General features: G+C 34.5%; 2 protein-coding genes across 2 annotated transcripts; one reads left to right on the forward strand and one right to left on the reverse strand.

The window, feature by feature from the left end:
* Positions 1–6: 6 nt before the first annotated feature.
* On the forward strand, positions 7–6,704 carry LOC132627678 (phosphoenolpyruvate carboxykinase (ATP) 1-like). The gene is made up of 13 exons (XM_060343154.1): positions 7–164; positions 728–1,009; positions 1,930–2,108; positions 2,551–2,704; positions 2,987–3,071; positions 4,321–4,421; positions 4,633–4,931; positions 5,076–5,249; positions 5,341–5,406; positions 5,506–5,684; positions 5,780–5,949; positions 6,030–6,198; positions 6,284–6,704. The coding sequence occupies exons 2-13, from the start codon at positions 738–740 to the stop codon at positions 6,425–6,427; spliced, it is 1,992 nt and encodes a 663-aa protein (XP_060199137.1). The 5' UTR covers positions 7–164; positions 728–737; the 3' UTR covers positions 6,428–6,704.
* Positions 6,705–12,111: 5,407 nt separating this feature from the next.
* Positions 12,112–15,320, reverse strand: LOC132627679 (ubiquitin-fold modifier-conjugating enzyme 1). Its single transcript, XM_060343155.1, has 3 exons — positions 14,900–15,320; positions 13,268–13,329; positions 12,112–12,548 (listed from the first exon to the last, which is right to left on the reverse strand). Exons 1-3 carry the CDS (start codon positions 15,230–15,232, stop codon positions 12,419–12,421), a joined length of 525 nt encoding a protein of 174 aa, XP_060199138.1. The 5' UTR covers positions 15,233–15,320; the 3' UTR covers positions 12,112–12,418.
* Between the last annotated feature and the right edge of the window lie 3,590 nt (positions 15,321–18,910).

Consider the following 18,910-nt stretch of genomic DNA (forward strand, 5'->3'; position numbering starts at 1 on the left):
AAATTCTGCAGCTCAGTTGCCCAAAAGAACACATCCTTTCATTTCGTGGGTTTTTCACATTAGTTCACTTCAATTACGTTGTATGGTTGAATCCCTTGCTTAGGGTTTATTTCTTCAAATTCAGCTTTTCGTCAATTTCATCATCATCTTCCTCTCTGATTCTGGTAATTATTTCTCTTTTTCATAAGTGCTCTGTTTTTGTTATAGGCTAAATTTCGTCCTGAGTTCCCTTTCCACTTTAATATTAAAATGTATGCATATTCGTCGTTCATGAATGTGATTTTTTTTCTTCCTAACAGAATGTTGTTATTCTCAAATGATATTAAAAAGCAATCAAAATTGCTTACAACGAGCAAAAAATTTGGGAACAATAAACCCAAATTTTGGAACTACTCATCCAGAGCGAGAAGCTAGATTTTGCTTAAGACAGTTCTTATTTCTTGGTTTCCGGTGTTATGCCTAATTGCGCTGTTAAAAAAATCACTATTTTTTCAGTGAAATCGCACAGATATTTTAATTGAATCAATGAGAAAAGAAGAAAAAGTAGTAGTTTCACGCAAAAAAACTAGAAAGTTTGTCAGCATTTGATCAATGGACCTATTACCCACCATGTAGTTGGTTGGGTGAAAATGAGATGAAAAAAATCGTATTTTATAATATAAATTTTCTACTTACTAGAGAGTCACGCTAAAAATAGAAATTTAATGATTAATTATTTATTTTGCAGGGATCTTAAGATGGCGTCGAACGGAGGGGGAAATGGAGAATTCAGTTTTGATAGCAAGAGGAAAAGTGGATTACCTAAGATCCAGACACAGAAGACAGATGATGAAAACGTTGTTTGCCATGACGACAGTGCTACGCCTGTGAAAGCTCAGACGTTGGATGAGTTGCATTCTCTTCAGAAGAAGAAATCTGCACCCACTACACCCATCAAGTCCCCTCATGTTTTCGGTGGCGTTGCCGTTTCTGAAGAAGAACGCCAGACACAACAGCTCCAATCCATTAGGTAAATCATATAGTAATAACTATTAATTGAGTATAATTATTATTAATTGAGTGACGATCATGACAAACATACTCCTCGATGTTTAGTCTAACGGTGTCGTTCTTTTGCTGAAATGTTTCTGAAAAATGACAAAAAGATCGGATCATTTTTGTCCATCACGAAATTAGTGCCATGATATTAATACGTAGGGCCTTGGCCCACGAGTCCAAGAACCACGTAATATTTACTCAACTTTAGGTGAGGTTAATCTCCCTAAGAAACTCCTAGATCTCTTCCTCCACTTTTACTCAAGAAGACAATTTAATTGAATTGTAAATTAGTAAATTACTAATGTCTTAATTTGTCATCTCACTTGGAGGTAGAGTTGGCTCGATCAAAGATCTTTTTTACTGTCACGGACTCGATCTTTTCTAGAAGATGACAAAAAGTACAAAGAAAAAGAAACATAGCATAGTACTGCTCCACTAAGTTTGTACTATGCTATGTTTTTAAGTCACCGTGACTCCTTTTATTTCTCCCCACGCTAGGGGTCGATTGTCAGGTGTATTAGGTAGAATAGTGCTGCTATAAAATTTCGGTACAATGTTTGGTTGCCTTTGACATATATACAACTAATAAGAGTATCATATATACACCTAGTTTGGTTGCCTTTGACATATATACAACTATTCAGTAGTATTATTTTTATGCATAGTAAAACATTAATAATATTAGTACTATTCTTATAGTTATACATCATACTATTCTTGACATGCAATACATATTATTTTTAGTACAACAAATTAAACATTAATAAAAAATTACGTCAGCATAATTAATTCCAAACATTACTAATCCCATTACTATTTGTCTTCAAACCAAAGGACCCCTTAAAGTTTCAAGACGTTAATCTTTTTCCCCTTTTGTTGTGTAAAAAACAGTGCATCATTGGCGTCTTTGACACGAGAGACAGGACCAAAAGTAGTGAGAGGAGACCCTTCAAGGACGGAAACGCCCAAGGTGCAAAAGCCGGCTCACCACGTACACCACACCCCTGTCCTTAACATTAGTGACAGTGGCCTCAAGTTCACTCACATTCTCTACAATCTCTCTCCTGCTGGTAAATAATTTTACAATCCTTGTATATTTTTACTTTTTTGTATCGAAAAATCCCACTTAGGTAATTAAAAGCATTAAAGTGCTTCTACCGACCTTTTATTACTCTTACATCAGTATGACTCATCTCTCTTGACTTGTTCACATTTTGTTACTCTAATAATAATGCCTAGCCATTCTCCATTTTACATTTATGGTCAATGATTTAATTAAAACTCTTGTGCTATTTTCAAATTGTATGATTGATCATTACGTGTTACATTTTGTTTATTATATAGATTTTGATGTTCTATACCGTACAAATCTTTTCTTAGTCTCTTGGAAAAATTCTTTTGTTATAAGACGCAAGGCGTTTGACCCTTTTTTTTTTTCTAAGTCATAAAAAAGGGCTATTATTGTTTGATTAGATGTTTAATGTTTTGACAATATATTTTTACTTTTCATAGAGCTGTATGAGCAAGCAATCAAGTATGAAAAGGGATCATTCATCACGTCAAGTGGTGCTTTGGCCACACTTTCCGGAGCCAAAACAGGGCGTTCCCCTAGAGACAAACGTGTTGTTAGAGATGAAACTACTGAGGATGACCTTTGGTGGGGAAAGTAAGTTTCCCCTATTTCCCTTTCTTAGGACGGCAATTAATATTTTCAACTCAAACTATATATACACACACATATGCGCATATACGCACAATAATTGCACGTACTCCAAATTAGCTGACTAAAAATCGTAGATCTACATATGTGTCTAGCATATGTTGTCATTTTTGCTAATTCTGTTTAATTCGTCAATTTTTTTTATTCCATAAAAAAAAATTATTTTTAGTATCTAGTGTCACTTTCTAACGTCATGATTGTTATGATATATTTTTTTGGAAAAAACAGGGGCTCACCCAATATCGAAATGGACGAGCAGACTTTCTTAATCAACAGAGAAAGAGCTGTTGATTACCTATGCTCTTTGGAGAGGGTAATTTACCTCATTTTAAACAATATTATCATTTCACTAAAGTCTACTTTCGTGATCATTTTTAACATGCATAAAAGATCTCTTATCCATATCCCACCAAGTTATTTAATGTCAACGGTTGTTGAAACTATGCATATGCTCCCCCCTTGCTTAGTGCTGCCGCGTCATCATCTACACCACCACGTTTATTTTCCTGACTTATAGAACATTTAAGTACCTCATTAAAATAATGTCAATACGTCAATAAATTAATTTAATTCCAGAATTCGAGGGCATAGAGAATAGTCCATAGTCAACTAGTCATTCTGCGATAATCTAAAGGCGTGTGTTATTTCCCATGTAAATAAAATAGTAATATATGTATAGGGTGACTACTTTTAATCCCTTTATTTATTTAATTTTGGTTTTGTCGTGGTATATGAAATGGCTACAGTTGCTACTACCTATGTTACATTGTCTCATGTTACGTAAGATTATAATAACGACAAGGGTAGTATATTTCCTGATTGTTTCTTGCAGTATTGATGTAATTATTTCTTAGTCCCATTCATTCCTGTCATGATTCATGGGCCTACGCATGGCCACAAGACACTCCTGTTTATGGTGCAACATAATCTCCTCATCTTCCCTAGGATCGTAACATATCTCTCTACCCTCTAATGAAAATGTACACATGTTCTACAACAAATGAACTGATATTGATTTTTGGTCCCAATATGGAGGAAAATATCTTTGGATTCATATCTACTACATACAATTATATCCAAATATTTTTCGTAAGCTATCCAAAGATTGAGTCCGCGGGTAAAGTTGTTTTGGTATTGACCTATTAGTCACCGTCTTAGGAACCTTATCATTGCCCCTGCTTTTGGGTCAGTCATACAGATCATGGATGGTGAGACCTGTAATCAGGGGCGGATCTAGCCTATTAAGTGGGGGTTCAATTGAACCCTCAACTTTCGACACGGAGTATAAATTTATGTGTAAAAAATTATTAAAATTGTATATATAGTAGATATGAACCCGTAACTTTAAAAATATAATGAGTTCAATACTAAAATTCTTAAGATTGAACTCACAGAATCTAAATCCTGAATGTAATTAATTGTAATTGGAACATTACCTGTAACTAAAAGATTTGACAAGTAGAAGAAGCTCCTTGCACATATAATTAAGAAGCCTGATAATCAACTTTATGGTGATGAAAATACTATCTCTTCTGACTTTTGATACTACTTGGATATTTCAGGTGTACGTGAATGATCAGTTCCTCAACTGGGATCCAAACAACCGTATCAAAGTTAGAATTGTATCTGCCAGAGCCTATCACTCCTTGTTCATGCACAACATGTAAGACACTGATCATGATTCTTTTAAAACTCTCTGCTTTTACATTCTCATGTTTTACAGGTCACCAGATAAGTATCCTCTACTTTTACGTATGCACATTTTCTGTCTTTAGCTTTTGCAACCATTAAAGAGCCTTAGTGAATTAAAGGAATACAAAAAGATCATGTAAAACATGTTAGTCAGTGCAATTCAATAACCGGGTCGGTGACAGGTGTATCCGACCCACTCCAGAAGAGCTGGAGGATTTTGGTACTCCGGACTTCACAATATACAACGCTGGTCAATTCCCATGTAACCGTTACACCCACTATATGACTTCCTCTACTAGCATAGACATCAATCTTGGTAGGAGGGAAATGGTCATCCTTGGCACACAGTATGCTGGGGAAATGAAGAAAGGTCTTTTCGGCGTAATGCACTATCTAATGCCTAAGCGCCAAATCCTCTCTCTACACTCTGGCTGCAATATGGGAAAAGAAGGAGATGTAGCCCTCTTTTTTGGATTATCAGGTATAGTGTAAAGGGATTGGTCCTCCCTTTATCGGAGCAGCAACAATATGTGTCCTCTTATCTTTATATCTCACAGCAAAATTTGACATCGTTTCTATATACTTCGATGCTCATGTTTCTCTTTCTGCACTTGGTTCATATTAGGAACTGGGAAGACAACACTGTCTACTGATCACAACCGATACCTTATTGGAGATGATGAACACTGCTGGAGTAATCATGGTGTCTCAAACATTGAGGGAGGTTGCTATGCCAAATGCGTAGACCTTTCAAGGGAGAAGGAGCCTGATATCTGGAATGCCATCAAGTTTGGCACTGGTATTTTCTGATTCCCACTTGATCATGTCTTCACGTTATTTTCTGTCAAGTTACTAGTGTGAATCCAAATTTATATGAATGTTTTATCCAGTGCTGGAAAATGTGGTTTTCGAAGAACATACCCGAGAAGTGGATTATGCAGACAAATCAGTGACAGGTAAATTTTATTGAATCGAACAGAGATATTTCATCTCTGGCCATATGTATGAATCAGTTGATGTTGCTTCATGACTTTAATGGGATGGTTTGATTGCAGAGAACACCCGGGCAGCATATCCGATCGAATACATCCCAAATGCTAAAATACCATGTGTTGGTCCTCATCCAAAGAATGTCATTCTCCTTGCATGTGATGCATTTGGCGTGCTTCCACCAGTCAGCAAATTGAACTTGGCACAGACAATGTACCACTTTATCAGTGGCTACACAGCTTTGGTATATATATACACACTCATGAAATCTGTTCCCTCACAGATTACATATGAACTTTCGAGATAAGATGTAAAGACTATTGCTTTGACTATTCACAGGTGGCAGGAACTGAGGATGGTATTAAGGAGCCTACAGCAACATTTTCAGCATGTTTTGGTGCAGCATTTATCATGCTTCATCCAACAAAATATGCAGCCATGCTGGCTGAGAAGATGCAGAAACAGGGAGCTACAGGATGGCTTGTGAACACTGGCTGGTCAGGTGGAAGGTAAGAGCACTCGTCCACAACATGAATCCAAATGATGTCACTCAAACTATGAATGTAATGAATCTCTCTGTTACGACCAGTTATGGATCAGGCAGCCGAATTAAGTTAGCTTACACAAGGAAGATCATTGATGCCATCCACTCCGGGGCGCTTTTGAAAGCGGAATACAAGAAGACCGACGTATTCGGGCTGGAGATTCCAACTGAACTTGAGGGAGTACCTTCCGAGATTCTGGATCCTGTGAACACTGTAAGTTAGCATACACCGCAGCATTGCCTAATTGTTACATTATGTTAATACCATTATGTTAATGTAATCTCATCTGCTGTAACAGTGGCCCGACAAGAAGGCCCACAAAGATACCCTGTTGAAGTTGGGAGGCCTCTTTAAGAAGAATTTTGAGGTGTTCGCTAACTACAAGATTGGAACTGATAGCAACCTGACTGAGGAGATCCTGGCAGCTGGTCCAAACTTCTAATTGAAGAAGAATTTGCCTGAAGTGATGGTTGGGGAAAATATGATCATATATAGAGAAATAAGATAGCCAGAAAACATATGTAATATTATTCGTGTGCTACATTTTATGTGTAATTTGCCAGGAAGGAGTTTCACATCCATGAGTCATTGTTTCTTTTGTTTCCGTTTCTGGGGTTGTGTTTGTTTTCTGGTGAGGTTGAGGCGGAGGTTGTATTTGTAACTTAATTCACTTGTGCTGTAATATCTTCAGTCAATAATGAAAGCTTCATTCCCAACTATTTCTTCTCTGTTGAATCTCAGAACAATCTTTAAAATAGCACTTCGATAGAGCAACTTAAAATGTCAAGCAGGACAAGGAAGGAAAGAGAAAACTATCATTTTCCCTTGTTCCATCCATCTAAGTAGAAGAAAATCGACAAGGTTAGCTATAGATCAAGGGCTTGAGAAGTCACAAAGTAACAGGAGACATCTTATGAAGTTTGTCCTAGATATTAGAGCAGCTACACGCAATTAAAATGGATTATCAGTTAGATATAGGTCAACATCTTCCCCCGAGTCTTGGTCATCTCTTTTACGGTTAACCAGAAGCTCCTTAGCAAAAAATCAGCAGGGTTGTTCTGAGAGAGCTTCTCTATATCTGTTTGTCGGAGATATAAAATCTTATCCAAAGCCTAAGAGTTGATTATCCACCAGCATACTGAATCATATTCTTGTTTTCACCTTCTGGGACTTTTTCTTCCACATGAATCGAATTTAACAATTCACTGGTTCTATCTGCTTCAGTTTTCATTGCTACTTGGTCAAACGTTGTATACTATTTGGATCGCAATCCCCTCTTCTTCTTTTACATCTTTTTGGAGAATAACAATATGCTTAAGCGGGCTTGAACTTATTCAAGAGAAAGGTTGGGAGAAGCATTATGATGTGACTAAATGAATGCTGAGGGCGCTGCCAACAAGTTCTCCACCAACTTGATTTTGTTCTGTAAGACGGAGGATAAGGCGACACAACAGAGACATTAAGCACGCCAGTTAAAGAGAAATTATATGCACCCTGAGGCATATTAACATGAGAATACAGAAACTTCAATATGACACTGTTTCTCAAGGTAGACACACAAGTCTTATTAGTTAGACTAGCTTTGATTGCCTTGTGTTTGGGGCAATCTAGTTACGAGACTCTGCAATTGTTTGATTACATCTTCTACAAAACACCAACTCTTACAGAATTGCTCATTCTTAAGTCATCGACTGACACGCAAGGCAAGCAACAGGTACAACGTAGTAACTAGCAGAGAAAAAGACATTATTTGACTCTTCAACTTGGCATGAAAACTCAGTTTGGCAACTAAATTTAACTTGTATTTGTTTACCCCGTAACAACTTTCATCTTAATTAAATACAACCCCAAATGCTAAAGTGGCAAAAAAAAGTAAAAAAAAAAAAATTAAGAGAGTGAAAAATATAAAAAGGTGGGCCCGCTGATATATATATTATTATATAATTAAAAAATAAAATAAAAATAATATATAATTAAAAAATAAAATCAAAATGCACCGCCCACCCCCACCCGCTCCTCTCCACCCCACCCCACAACCCCGCCCCCTCTTCTTCACCAAACAACCCCGCCCCCACCACCTTCTTCTTCTTCACAGCCCCCCACCCCACGCCACAGCTAATAAGGTTTTAACGAGACACATCATCTATTAATGGATATCCAAAGGGGAGTGTCAAAAATATCCCAAATAGTGGATATCCAAAATATCCCAAAATATCCCAAAATATCTCAAAATATCTCATGTCCTGTTTCTCTATAAATAGGATGCACAGATGCAATGTTGAAAGAGCAGAAGTAATATAAACTGATATCTCTCTACATATTCTCTCTACATATTTCTTCCGTATATTTACTTTATAGTTATTATTTTATAACACGTTATCAGCACGATATCAGATTAAATTTCATCAAGTAATTATTCTACGTCAACATGCTTTAAGAGACGTAGAAATCAAATCCTCACAACCTTATACAATATTGTGCGCTATATTGTATATTGTCGACAAGATATCATGTTGTATCGGTTCGCAATTCGACATAACTTACTGAGATCTCATCACTTCATTATTTTCAGGTACCTGAACCTCCCATAAGGTTTATGAAGTGTTATGTCGTAGCTCTTCAAGAGCACATTGCCTTCTTAATATGATCATTTGCTCCTCCCTTTTTCAAGGATTATTATATTTGGAACCGATTGGTCTACCATGCTCCATGCACGCTGTATATTTTGTCCTTCAGGGACATTAAGAGCATTTCGTCTTCTTCACAACCCCCACCCCACGCCACAGCCCCGCCCCCACCACCTTCCTCCTCCTTCTTCTTCTTCACAAATTCCTCTTTCTCTCTATATTCTCATCATTCTTTTCTTACCATTTTCACCATTTTTTGGTTTCTTGATTTTGATTTTTGTTTTCTTTCAAAAATAAAGTTATGGAATAATGATTATGGAAGAAATGGAGTTGCTAATAATAATAATAATAATAATAGTCAACAATAACAATCAAAATAACCAATTTGGACAAATTTGAGAAGAAATTGGATGAAATTTGGTGGGGTGATGATCGTGGTGGTGGGTGTGGGTTAAAGATGACAATTCGATCAACTGAAATTCAGGTCATTTTCTTTTCTTTTTTTCAGTGATTTTTGAAGTAGAAAATGTGAATATACATAGAGGTGCTTATGGGTGTATATGGGTCACCTTCATAGAAGAAATAAATGTATTTCAATTTGGTGTTGCTTCTGGGTGTTGTTCTTATGGGTGGTTATGGTAGGATGAGGAGAAAGAAGAAGAGAAAAATAAAAAATGAAGGGTTGGTAATTTTTGACGTGGTGAGGATGACGAACTGAGCTATGTTCAATCATGGCGGCGTCGACGGCGGTGCGGCGGCAGCGGCGGCGGAAGTGTGGCGGCAGCGGGGGTTAAAGAGAAAGAAGAAGAAAGAGAAAAAATAATAAAAGAAAACAAAAAATGAAGGGTTAGTAATTTTTGACATGGCAATGACGTGGCAACGATGTGGCAATAACGTGGCGCGAGTGTAATACACCTCCCATTGTGAGAGTGTTATTATTTTTTCAGGGTGGTAAATAATTGAAATGAAAGTTGTTAAGAGAGATAAATAAATACAAGTTAAGTTTAGTTGTCAAACTGAGTTTTCGTGTCAAGTTCAAGGGTCAAATAATGTATTTTCTCTAACTAGTACCAAGAATTGTAGGTTTCCAGCAGCCTTCAAGGAGCTACAGTGCCTCACATTTGAAGCAATGTTGGCACCACTTGATCTTGGAAGATCATTTGTGCTAAACAAACACCATGTCGTGGTCCAAAGACAACATAAAACAGAAAGGTAAAGGCCAGCAAAAAAGTAATCGCGCAAGTCATGTAGGAGTCCGGAGCCAAAATGACTTATTTTTGCAGCAATTAGATCAAAATAAGGTGTCTTTTTTTTTTTATACCATAATGGGCATTTCGTTGATTATTCAACGAAATGCCCAGCATTTACTGTTCATAGCCGCAACAATTTTTTTTTTTTTTTTTTTTTTTTTGCAGTTCGTGAACTGCTTAACGAAATAGCATTTTTTTATTTTTATTTTTTTTGCATTTCGTGACACAATCAACGAAATAGATGTTTTTTTTTTTTTAATTTCGTGAATAAAAACGAAAACTGATTTGTTTTGTTTTGTTTTTTTCCGCATTTCATGACACAATCAACGAAATAGGGTTTTTTTTTTTTTTTTTTGTATTTCGTGAATAAAAAAAGAAATAGGAAATTATAAATTTTTTTTTGGGTGGTGAAGTTATATATATATATGAATGAAATAAAAAATATATATATATATATAATTTCCTATTTATATGTAAAATATATATATATATATATATATGAATGAAATAAAAAATATACATATATATATAATTTCCTATTTTTTTTATTTCATTCATATATATATATATATATATATATATATATATATATATATATATATATATATATATGAATGAAATATATATATATATGAATGAAATATTTTCCTATTTCATTGGTATATAAACGAAAATATATATATATATATATATATATATTATTTTATTTTTATTGCATTCATATGCCAATGAAATAAGATGAATATATATATATATATATATATATATATATATTTTTATTTTTTTATTTCATTCATATGCCAATGAAATAAGATGAATATATATATATATTTTCATTTATATACCAACGAAATAGGAAAATATTTCATACATATATATTTCATTCATACATATATATTTCATTCATATATATATTTCATTAATATATATATATATATATATATATATATATATTTCATTATATATTTCATATATATATATATATATATATATATTTTATTTCATTCATATATATATATATATATATATTTTTTTTTATATATAAATAGGAAATTATATATTTTTTTTTTATTTCATTCATATATATATATAACTTCACCACCCCAAAAAAAAATTATAATTTCCTATTTCTTTTTTTATTCACGAAATACAAAAAAAAAAAAACACCTATTTCGTTGATTGTGTCACGAAATGCGAAAAAATACAAAACAAAACAAATCAGTTTTCGTTTTTATTCACGAAATTAAAAAAAAAAAAAAAAAAAACTGCTATTTCGTTAAGCAGTTCACGAACTGCAAACAAAATAAAAATGTTGCGGCTATGAACAGTAATTGCTGGGCATTTCGTTGAATAATCAACGAAATGCCCATTATGGTATAAAAAAAAAAAGACACCCTATTTTGGTCTAATGGCTGCAAAAATAAACCATTTTGGCTCCGGACTCAGTCATGTAGTGCCGTCAGTTCGCCTAATTTTGGAAGGTTGGGATAGGCAGATGCAAATTCCAAACATTTGTAGAACGATTATATCCATAACAAGGTGCTAAATGAAAAACCAGGATGCACACCACAAATCCAAATAAATTTGAGGGCATAAAGAACACGTTAAAAAGCTAAGCAAATAGGACAGTTGTAACTCAAAGTTTAGGTTTCACAAGGCTTGAATGACATGAAACATTGCCTCCTTGAAATGATTCATGAATAAACAGGAAGCACAAGCTAGTCCAACAAGTTTAAAAGGGAATAGAGCACACATTCAAAGACTGAAGCAAATATGATACATGTATCAGAGTTTAGGTTTCATGAGGTGAATTGCATGCAACATTGCTGCCTCAAAATGTGATTCATGACGAAACAAGACGAGCATCACAAGACCAAATAAATTTGAGGGATAAAGCACACGCTCAAAGAACTCAGCAAATATGACAACTGCCATGGTTTCAGTTTTCTTTGAGCTGTAATGATCACTTCTGGTAATAAAATATTTCAGTTACCAAAAAAAAAAAATGACAATTGACTCTCCGGCGTCACAAGGCTTGAATAGAAATTCCCATCTCAATATGAATAAAAAGCAGGAAGGGCAACAGTAGTCCTAATAAATTTGAGGGGACAAAGCACAAGTCAAATAACTTCGCAATTACAACACTTGTATCTCAAAGTTCAGGTTTCACAAGGCTCTCATAACATGAAATTTTGCAGCCTCAATGTGATAACTGGAAGGGCATCACTAATCCAAATAAATCTAAGATGTTCAAAAACACAGCAAATAACAGTAGAATTTCAAAGTTGCTGTTTCACAAGGCTTTGACACCCTTTGTCAAAAGAAAAAAGGTTCTAGAAAACAAGAAATTTTGTCTCCTCAATATTATTCATGTAAAGAAGAATGGAACCACTGGTCCGTACAAATTTGAGGGCATAAAGCACATGAAACTTTGACTCCCCAATATTATTCATTTATGATGAATTTGAGGGGAGAAGTACACTTTCAAAGACTTGCATAAAGTTTACAGTTGTATCTTGAGATTAGCTTCGTCATTACTTAAATTTCATCTCCTAGTCAAGATTCACTGGATGTGGCCACATCATCTTTGTGTTTAATCATGCCAGAACCAACAAGAACAGGAATCTCCGCTGCAAGCCATGGTGCAAGACCCAAACAAAGCGCATGTGCTATGCCAAATCTGGGGCTAAATGAATACAGAAAGTTAGATTTAAGTAGAAAAACACTTTCAGTTCCAATGTACTGAAAATAAACTAGGACAAATATGAAGCAAAGAGTACTCCTCTATCTACCAAGGCTAACATAATCATATCTTAGACAAATTATATTCATTTAATTCAGAATCTACTAAGTTCTCAGTCAACCGAACATTTGCCCTGAAGCAAAGAGTACTCCTTTTAACTACCAAGGCAAACATAAGCACGTCTTAGAAAAATTATATTCATTTAATTCAGAATCTACTACGTTATCAGTCACCCAAACATTTGCTCCTCACTCAACCAGAACTTGATCATACTAGCAGTCTGGTCATTCAAGAGCTAAACCCAATTCAAAGAACCAGTTGATCAATTACTAGTACTCAATCCATAATCAAAACCAGTTGGGAGTATGCTTATTAATCTTTAATATATGTTACTCTCTATTTGGGCAACCCAACATCATATTATGACTATATTAAAACAGATTGCTAACCTACTCTAACCATCTTCCTTTATCTTGGCAAATTCCCAATTTTAAATACCACTAACGTAGTCCTTATAATTAAACAAATGTTTGAAGAGTGTAGTCATGTGAAGGAACATGATATGTCGAAAACAATGTGGTAGATCAACACATACTATCACGAATTGACTAAAATTTCATAGTAATCAAGCTTAAATTCAAATCAAAGAGGAGAATAATTACCAATTCTTAGCCCATAGCGGCTTGAAATGCACTGTCAAGCATATTTTCCCTCCTCTGTACATCTACATAACAAAAAACAATAATAATCAATCAATCAACAAACTACGCCCCAATTTCAAACTAATTCAATCAGATATATGAATCGTATCTATCTATTCCACACTATCCAGAGCAATTTCATTTAAATATCACCAAATAATTTCCTTTTATGATAAAATTAGGGTTTTGGTAAATTATAAGTATAACAACAATTACAACACCATAAGCCAATCACAACAGCAAAAAATCATATATGATCAGAGATGATAGGAACAAAAAAAAAAAAAAAAAAAACTTTTTCAATCAGATATATCAATTAACTACACACCCCAATTCCAAACTAATTTGAGTCAGATAAATGAATCTTATCAATCAATTCCAGTCTATTCATATTTCATTTCAAAACCCGGTAAATAACTTCCTTTTAAGATAAATTAGGGTTTTCCTAAACTACAGGTATAACACCAACTACAACACCATAAACCAATCATAACAGCAAGAATTGACCTTTACAGTATACATATGATCAGATAGATGAAAGGAAAGGGAAAAAGAATTCACATTTCCAGAGCAATAAGTAGGGTTTTGCTAAATTAAAAGCGTAACAACAACAACATAAACCAATCATAACAGCAAGAATTCACCAATCTAAATATATGAACAACAGATGAAAAGAACTAACCTTTTCTGTCTCGCCATCGAGTTCAGAACAATTATTAAGGTTTTGCTAAATTACGAGTATAACAACAACAATTACTACACCTTGAACCAATCATGACGCCGAGAATTCAACATCCTAGATTGGTATATATGATCAGAGAGATGAAGGGAGCAAAAAAAGAACGAACCTTTTCAGTCTTTCCATCGAGTTCAGATATATGATCTTATCTATCTATTCCACTCTATTCAAACCCATTTCATTTAAATGTCAGTAAATAATTTGCATTTAAGACGAATTAAGCTTTTACGAAACTTCAAGTATAACAACAACTACTATTACGCCTTAAACCAATCACATAAGCAAAACTCACCATATAAAGAACATATGATCAGACAGATGAAGGGAATTCCATAATAAAAAAATTATAGTAATTATCAACTAATCGCCCCCAATTCTAAACTAATTCAAGTCAATTCCTTTCTATTCAGACCCATTTCATTTTAATACCCGTAAATAATACTCCCTCCAGATTAAAAAAAAAAAAAGTGTCCACTTAGCCTTTTTTTCCTTGGGTCAAAGAAAGTGTCCACTTATTAAATCAAGAAACAATTAACCTTATCTTTCCAAATTTGCCCCTATTAAGTGTTATGTGATCAAATCTCAATGCCTAATTAGGGGTAATTTAGTCAACTTACATTTTTTTTCCTTGGAGTAAGTAGTTTCTTAAGGTGTGAGGGAGTAGTAAACATATAACCAGATAGATAAAGGGGACAAAAAAAGAACAACGTTTTCGGTTTCTCCATCGAGTTTAGAACAATAATTAGGGTTTTGCTAAATTACAAGTATAACAACAACAATTACTACACCATAAACCAGTGATAACAGCAAGAATTAACCAATCTAAAGATCAAAGCAACGAAAAAAGAATTCACCTTTTCAGTCTTGCCGTCTAATTCAGGCAACTCAAGTTCAGGTGCAGTAGCAGGATAAGTAACAGGTATATCAAACTGTAGATCAAACTCATACTTTAACAAATTATGCACATACCAACACTTCCCTTTCCAGCTTGTACCTTCTGGATTTGCTGCTGATATACGAAACCAATCATTATCTTTCGATTTATTCATTGATGTGTACCCTATTAGGGCTTTATACTCTTCCTTCAATCTCTGTGTCCATAACGCCCCGTCACGTGGACCCGCTTTGATTGTCAATAACGGGATCTGTGTTAGGGTTGATTTCGTGTTTGGATCCCAACCCTCCATTTTCGCCTGAGACAATTCTGATGACAAAATTTTATACGAGTTTTATTGAGTATACAGAATGTGCGTTATTTGTACGAAGTGTGAATGAACCTTTTTTCCTGTTAGAACCGGATGCGCTAGGGTCAAAAATAACCCCCTCTACTTTAGGAGCCGTTTGAACATTGTTTGAAATCATATTTGGACACAATTTGAATTTTTTAAGTTATATTTTTTTTTTATAGATATAAAAAATTTGCAAGTGGTAAAAACTATCAAAATATTCTTAATTCTTATATAATTTCACTAAATGAACAAGTCATAGTTCATAACAAAAATAGTGTAATAATTAGTGAAAATATTCCAAACTCATTTTTGGGGAATTTTCATGACTTGGAAACATAGTGAAATTAATTAAATGAAAAGGAGGGGCAAAATTGGGTGTCAACACCTACTAGTAAACATGTTCGCGCTTCGCACGGTAATAAAAAGTAAATTCAATTACAAATTGTTCTTTTATAATGTCTATATATTCTTCCTCAAAATCATAAAATTATTTTAAATAGCGCAAAATAATTACTTCAAAAAGTTTCTCCTATAAACATATAATAATATGATAAGAAAGGGGATGATCTCGTGAGGAAATCATAAGAGCTTAGATCGAAATTTCAAGCTTCAGAGCCCGTTTGGATTGGCTTACAGCTTAAAGCTGTTTGCAGCTTATAAGCTGAAAAAAATAAGTTGGGGTAGTCCAACTTATTTTTTTTGGCTTATAAGCTGTTTTCAGCTTATAAGCTGCTTTAGATAAACTAAGTCAAATGGGTCCAATTATTTTTTTGAGCTTATTTTAAGCATAAAATGACTTTAAGCTGGTCAGCCAAACACTCAAAAAAGCTGAAAACAGCTTATAAGCCAACTTATAAGCCAATCCAAACGGGCTCTCAGTCCCTTTAAATAACAACAGCTACAAAAGAAGAAAAGGAAAGAGATGAGTTTTGCAGGAGTTACATTTTTAGCAAGGGCAATTTGCACGATTGCCCTTGTTCGGGGGTGTTCTTTAATTTTTGTGCTTCGCTTTAGTCAAAAATTAAAAAAAAAAATAGCAAGGTAGAGTTTAAATTCGCAAGGCAGAAATTTGCCTACAAAACTCTGCCTCCGAGCAGAAATTTACCTGCAAAACTCTGCATGAAGGCAGGATTTGAGGGAGAGTTTTGAGACAAACTCAAGGTAAAGTTTTGCTTTTAGGCATGCCAACTCTCCCTTAAGCCATAGTTTTGAATGCAAAACTCTACGAAACTCTGCCTGAGATTCAAAACTCTGCCTTAAGGCCTAATTTTGGCCCGAATAGGCTTCACTTTGCTACAAAATTCTGCCTTGTGAAATTATCTTTTTTTTTACTGAAGCGGGGTTCGGACCTCGTGATATTAGGCGAAGGGTAAAAATTAAAGACCACCAATTTGAGGGGAAAAAATTAAAGACCAGTGCAGTTGAAGGGCACTCCGCACAAAAAAATGACGTATTATCTTAAGTCCATACAAATTAAGAGCCCGTTTGGATTGGCTTATAAGTTGTCTATAAGCTGTTTTCAATTTTTTTGAGTGTTTGGCTGGCCAGCTTAAAGCCATTTTGTGTTTAAAATAAGTCTAAAAAATTAATTGGGTTTGTTTGGCTTAATTTATCTAAAGCAACTTATAAGCTGTTTTCAGCTTATAAGCAAAAAAAATAAGTTGGACTACATCAATTTTTTTATTTATTTTTTAGCTTATAAGTTATTTCCAGCTTATAAGCTGGTTTTTTTAAGCCCATCCAAACAGACTCTAAAGTAGCATTGTTACTTATCGCATAGTTCATCACATACCGTTCCTTTTTCTTTCTCCTGTTCTTTATTTTCATCAACCTTTACTTCCTCCTTTTTTTCCCTACACGACCTAAATATAAATTATCATATCAAAATCATCAAAGAAAGAAATCAAATAAAAAATAATTAAAAGTCAAGGAAAAAATGACAATAAGAATGTAACATGAATTATTTTCAAGATTACAAATCTCATATTTTAAATAGGATTACCTATATATATAGTTTAAAATCTTAAGACTTTAGTGCCAGAGGAAACATTAATTCGGAAAAGTGTTGGAATTATCTATTTGTTTTTCCTAGTTATCCTTCTTACTCATCATGGAGGCGAATCAAGTTGTAAAAGAAAATTACAGAATAATTTATACCATGCAACCAAGTATTCCAGGAAAAAGGCGGTGTAATGACTCATAATGCAGCTCCAAAGAATCAACCAAGAGGAAAGAAAATCCAACTGTAAGAAAACAAATGAAGAAAACAAAACATCGTTCTAACCGCACACAACTACCTCTTTTACAATCTCCACCAAAAATATGAGGCATGAGCCCACATTTTACAGTCTCAACCCTTCTACTTCTTGGTCCTCTCTTTTTGATGGATGAGTCCTTTATATTTACAATTTCAAATCTTCTTGCGGAGCTTTCACTGAAGAGAATAGTGTCCATACATAAGAATTGTGCCCATATTCAAGCTGACACAGATTTGTACAGGAATGTTGTACTATGGTGTCCTTGTGCTGCTTGACATTTTTATCAAATAACATTTTTATCAAATAACTTGCAACTTTGTACAAGAAAAGATATGGTACCCTTTTGTCGTGGAGAAATTTCTTTTTCCACTGGACCGACGGATACCACGTGATGTGTACCATTTCATATGCCAATATTACTCCACTTTTTGGTTTAGTTTGTCGAGATTTCCCATTGAGAGCCAAAAAAAAAATCTTGCTTGGAGAGATGTGAGACAACATTGATTTTTATAGACACAAAAGAACTGATTAGAACTAAAAACGGACAAAAACAACAAATCATGACTGACAATTCCATTGATTACAAAGATGAAAAAATATAAAGGAGGATAAGATTACGATACCTGAATTTTTTTTAAGAGTCAATCCGCTCAGATTTCTCTCTATTTCTTCAAGAGACCAACTTTAGAATTTTGAGATGTAACAAATTGACAGTCATAGAATGAATCTCTTTGATTTATTGAGGAAAAAGAAAAGCTAAAAGTCTTTTATTCTCCGAAATTAACCATTATCATCCTGACCCTTTGTCTTCATCCGTTTATTGACTAATTAAGGATGGACTTAAATTTTGATTAATAAGAGAGAGTAAAGAGAATCTAATTAATTGAACATTTTTGGAGCAAAATGAGAAGGGAAAAAATTTAAAAAATGAGAAAAAAGATAAATAATATTTTAGTTAGGTGCCACATCTATGCCTAACTTTATATAGATATATAGATCTTTCAGAGCAACACACTATTTCATTAGGCATATAGTCCTAGAGTTGGGGAAATAACATTGTGGGACAATTTAGGCCTATTATTTACCCGAAAATGGCCCATATTTGTTTTCTTACCTGCTATGGCCACCATTTGATCCACCGGTGGCGTCTGTTGATTGGCGTCTTAACACGCCGCAAGTTGAGTCCGTGAGTACCACGGCCCACCACCGCCACCATCACGGTACTCGTTGTCGTCGGCGTCATCTTTCAGCCTCTGTAGCAGTTTGTGCTTTCCATCGACTGGAAGCATCTCCTCACTGGAACGCCGTCGCCGGCGACTGGAAGTTGGATCAGCGGCAACAATGGAGAAGCAGTGCCATCGCCGTCGCCGATGACTCT

This window comes from Lycium barbarum, chromosome 2 (assembly GCF_019175385.1).
Source record: "Lycium barbarum isolate Lr01 chromosome 2, ASM1917538v2, whole genome shotgun sequence".
Taxonomy (NCBI): domain Eukaryota; kingdom Viridiplantae; phylum Streptophyta; class Magnoliopsida; order Solanales; family Solanaceae; genus Lycium; species Lycium barbarum.

Coding starts and splice junctions, on each gene's coding strand:
- LOC132627679 (XM_060343155.1), bottom strand. CDS start 15,232: ATGGAGGGTTGGGATCCAAACACGAAATCAACCCTAACACAGATCCCG. Junction 13,330..14,899: donor TAGACGGCAAGACTGAAAAG/GTGAATTCTTTT, acceptor TTTGTTATGTAG/ATGTACAGAGGAGGGAAAAT. Junction 12,549..13,267: donor CCGCTATGGGCTAAGAATTG/GTAATTATTCTC, acceptor GTATTCATTTAG/CCCCAGATTTGGCATAGCAC.
- LOC132627678 (XM_060343154.1), top strand. CDS start 738: ATGGCGTCGAACGGAGGGGGAAATGGAGAATTCAGTTTTGATAGCAAG. Junction 1,010..1,929: donor CAACAGCTCCAATCCATTAG/GTAAATCATATA, acceptor TGTAAAAAACAG/TGCATCATTGGCGTCTTTGA. Junction 6,199..6,283: donor TTCTGGATCCTGTGAACACT/GTAAGTTAGCAT, acceptor CTGCTGTAACAG/TGGCCCGACAAGAAGGCCCA.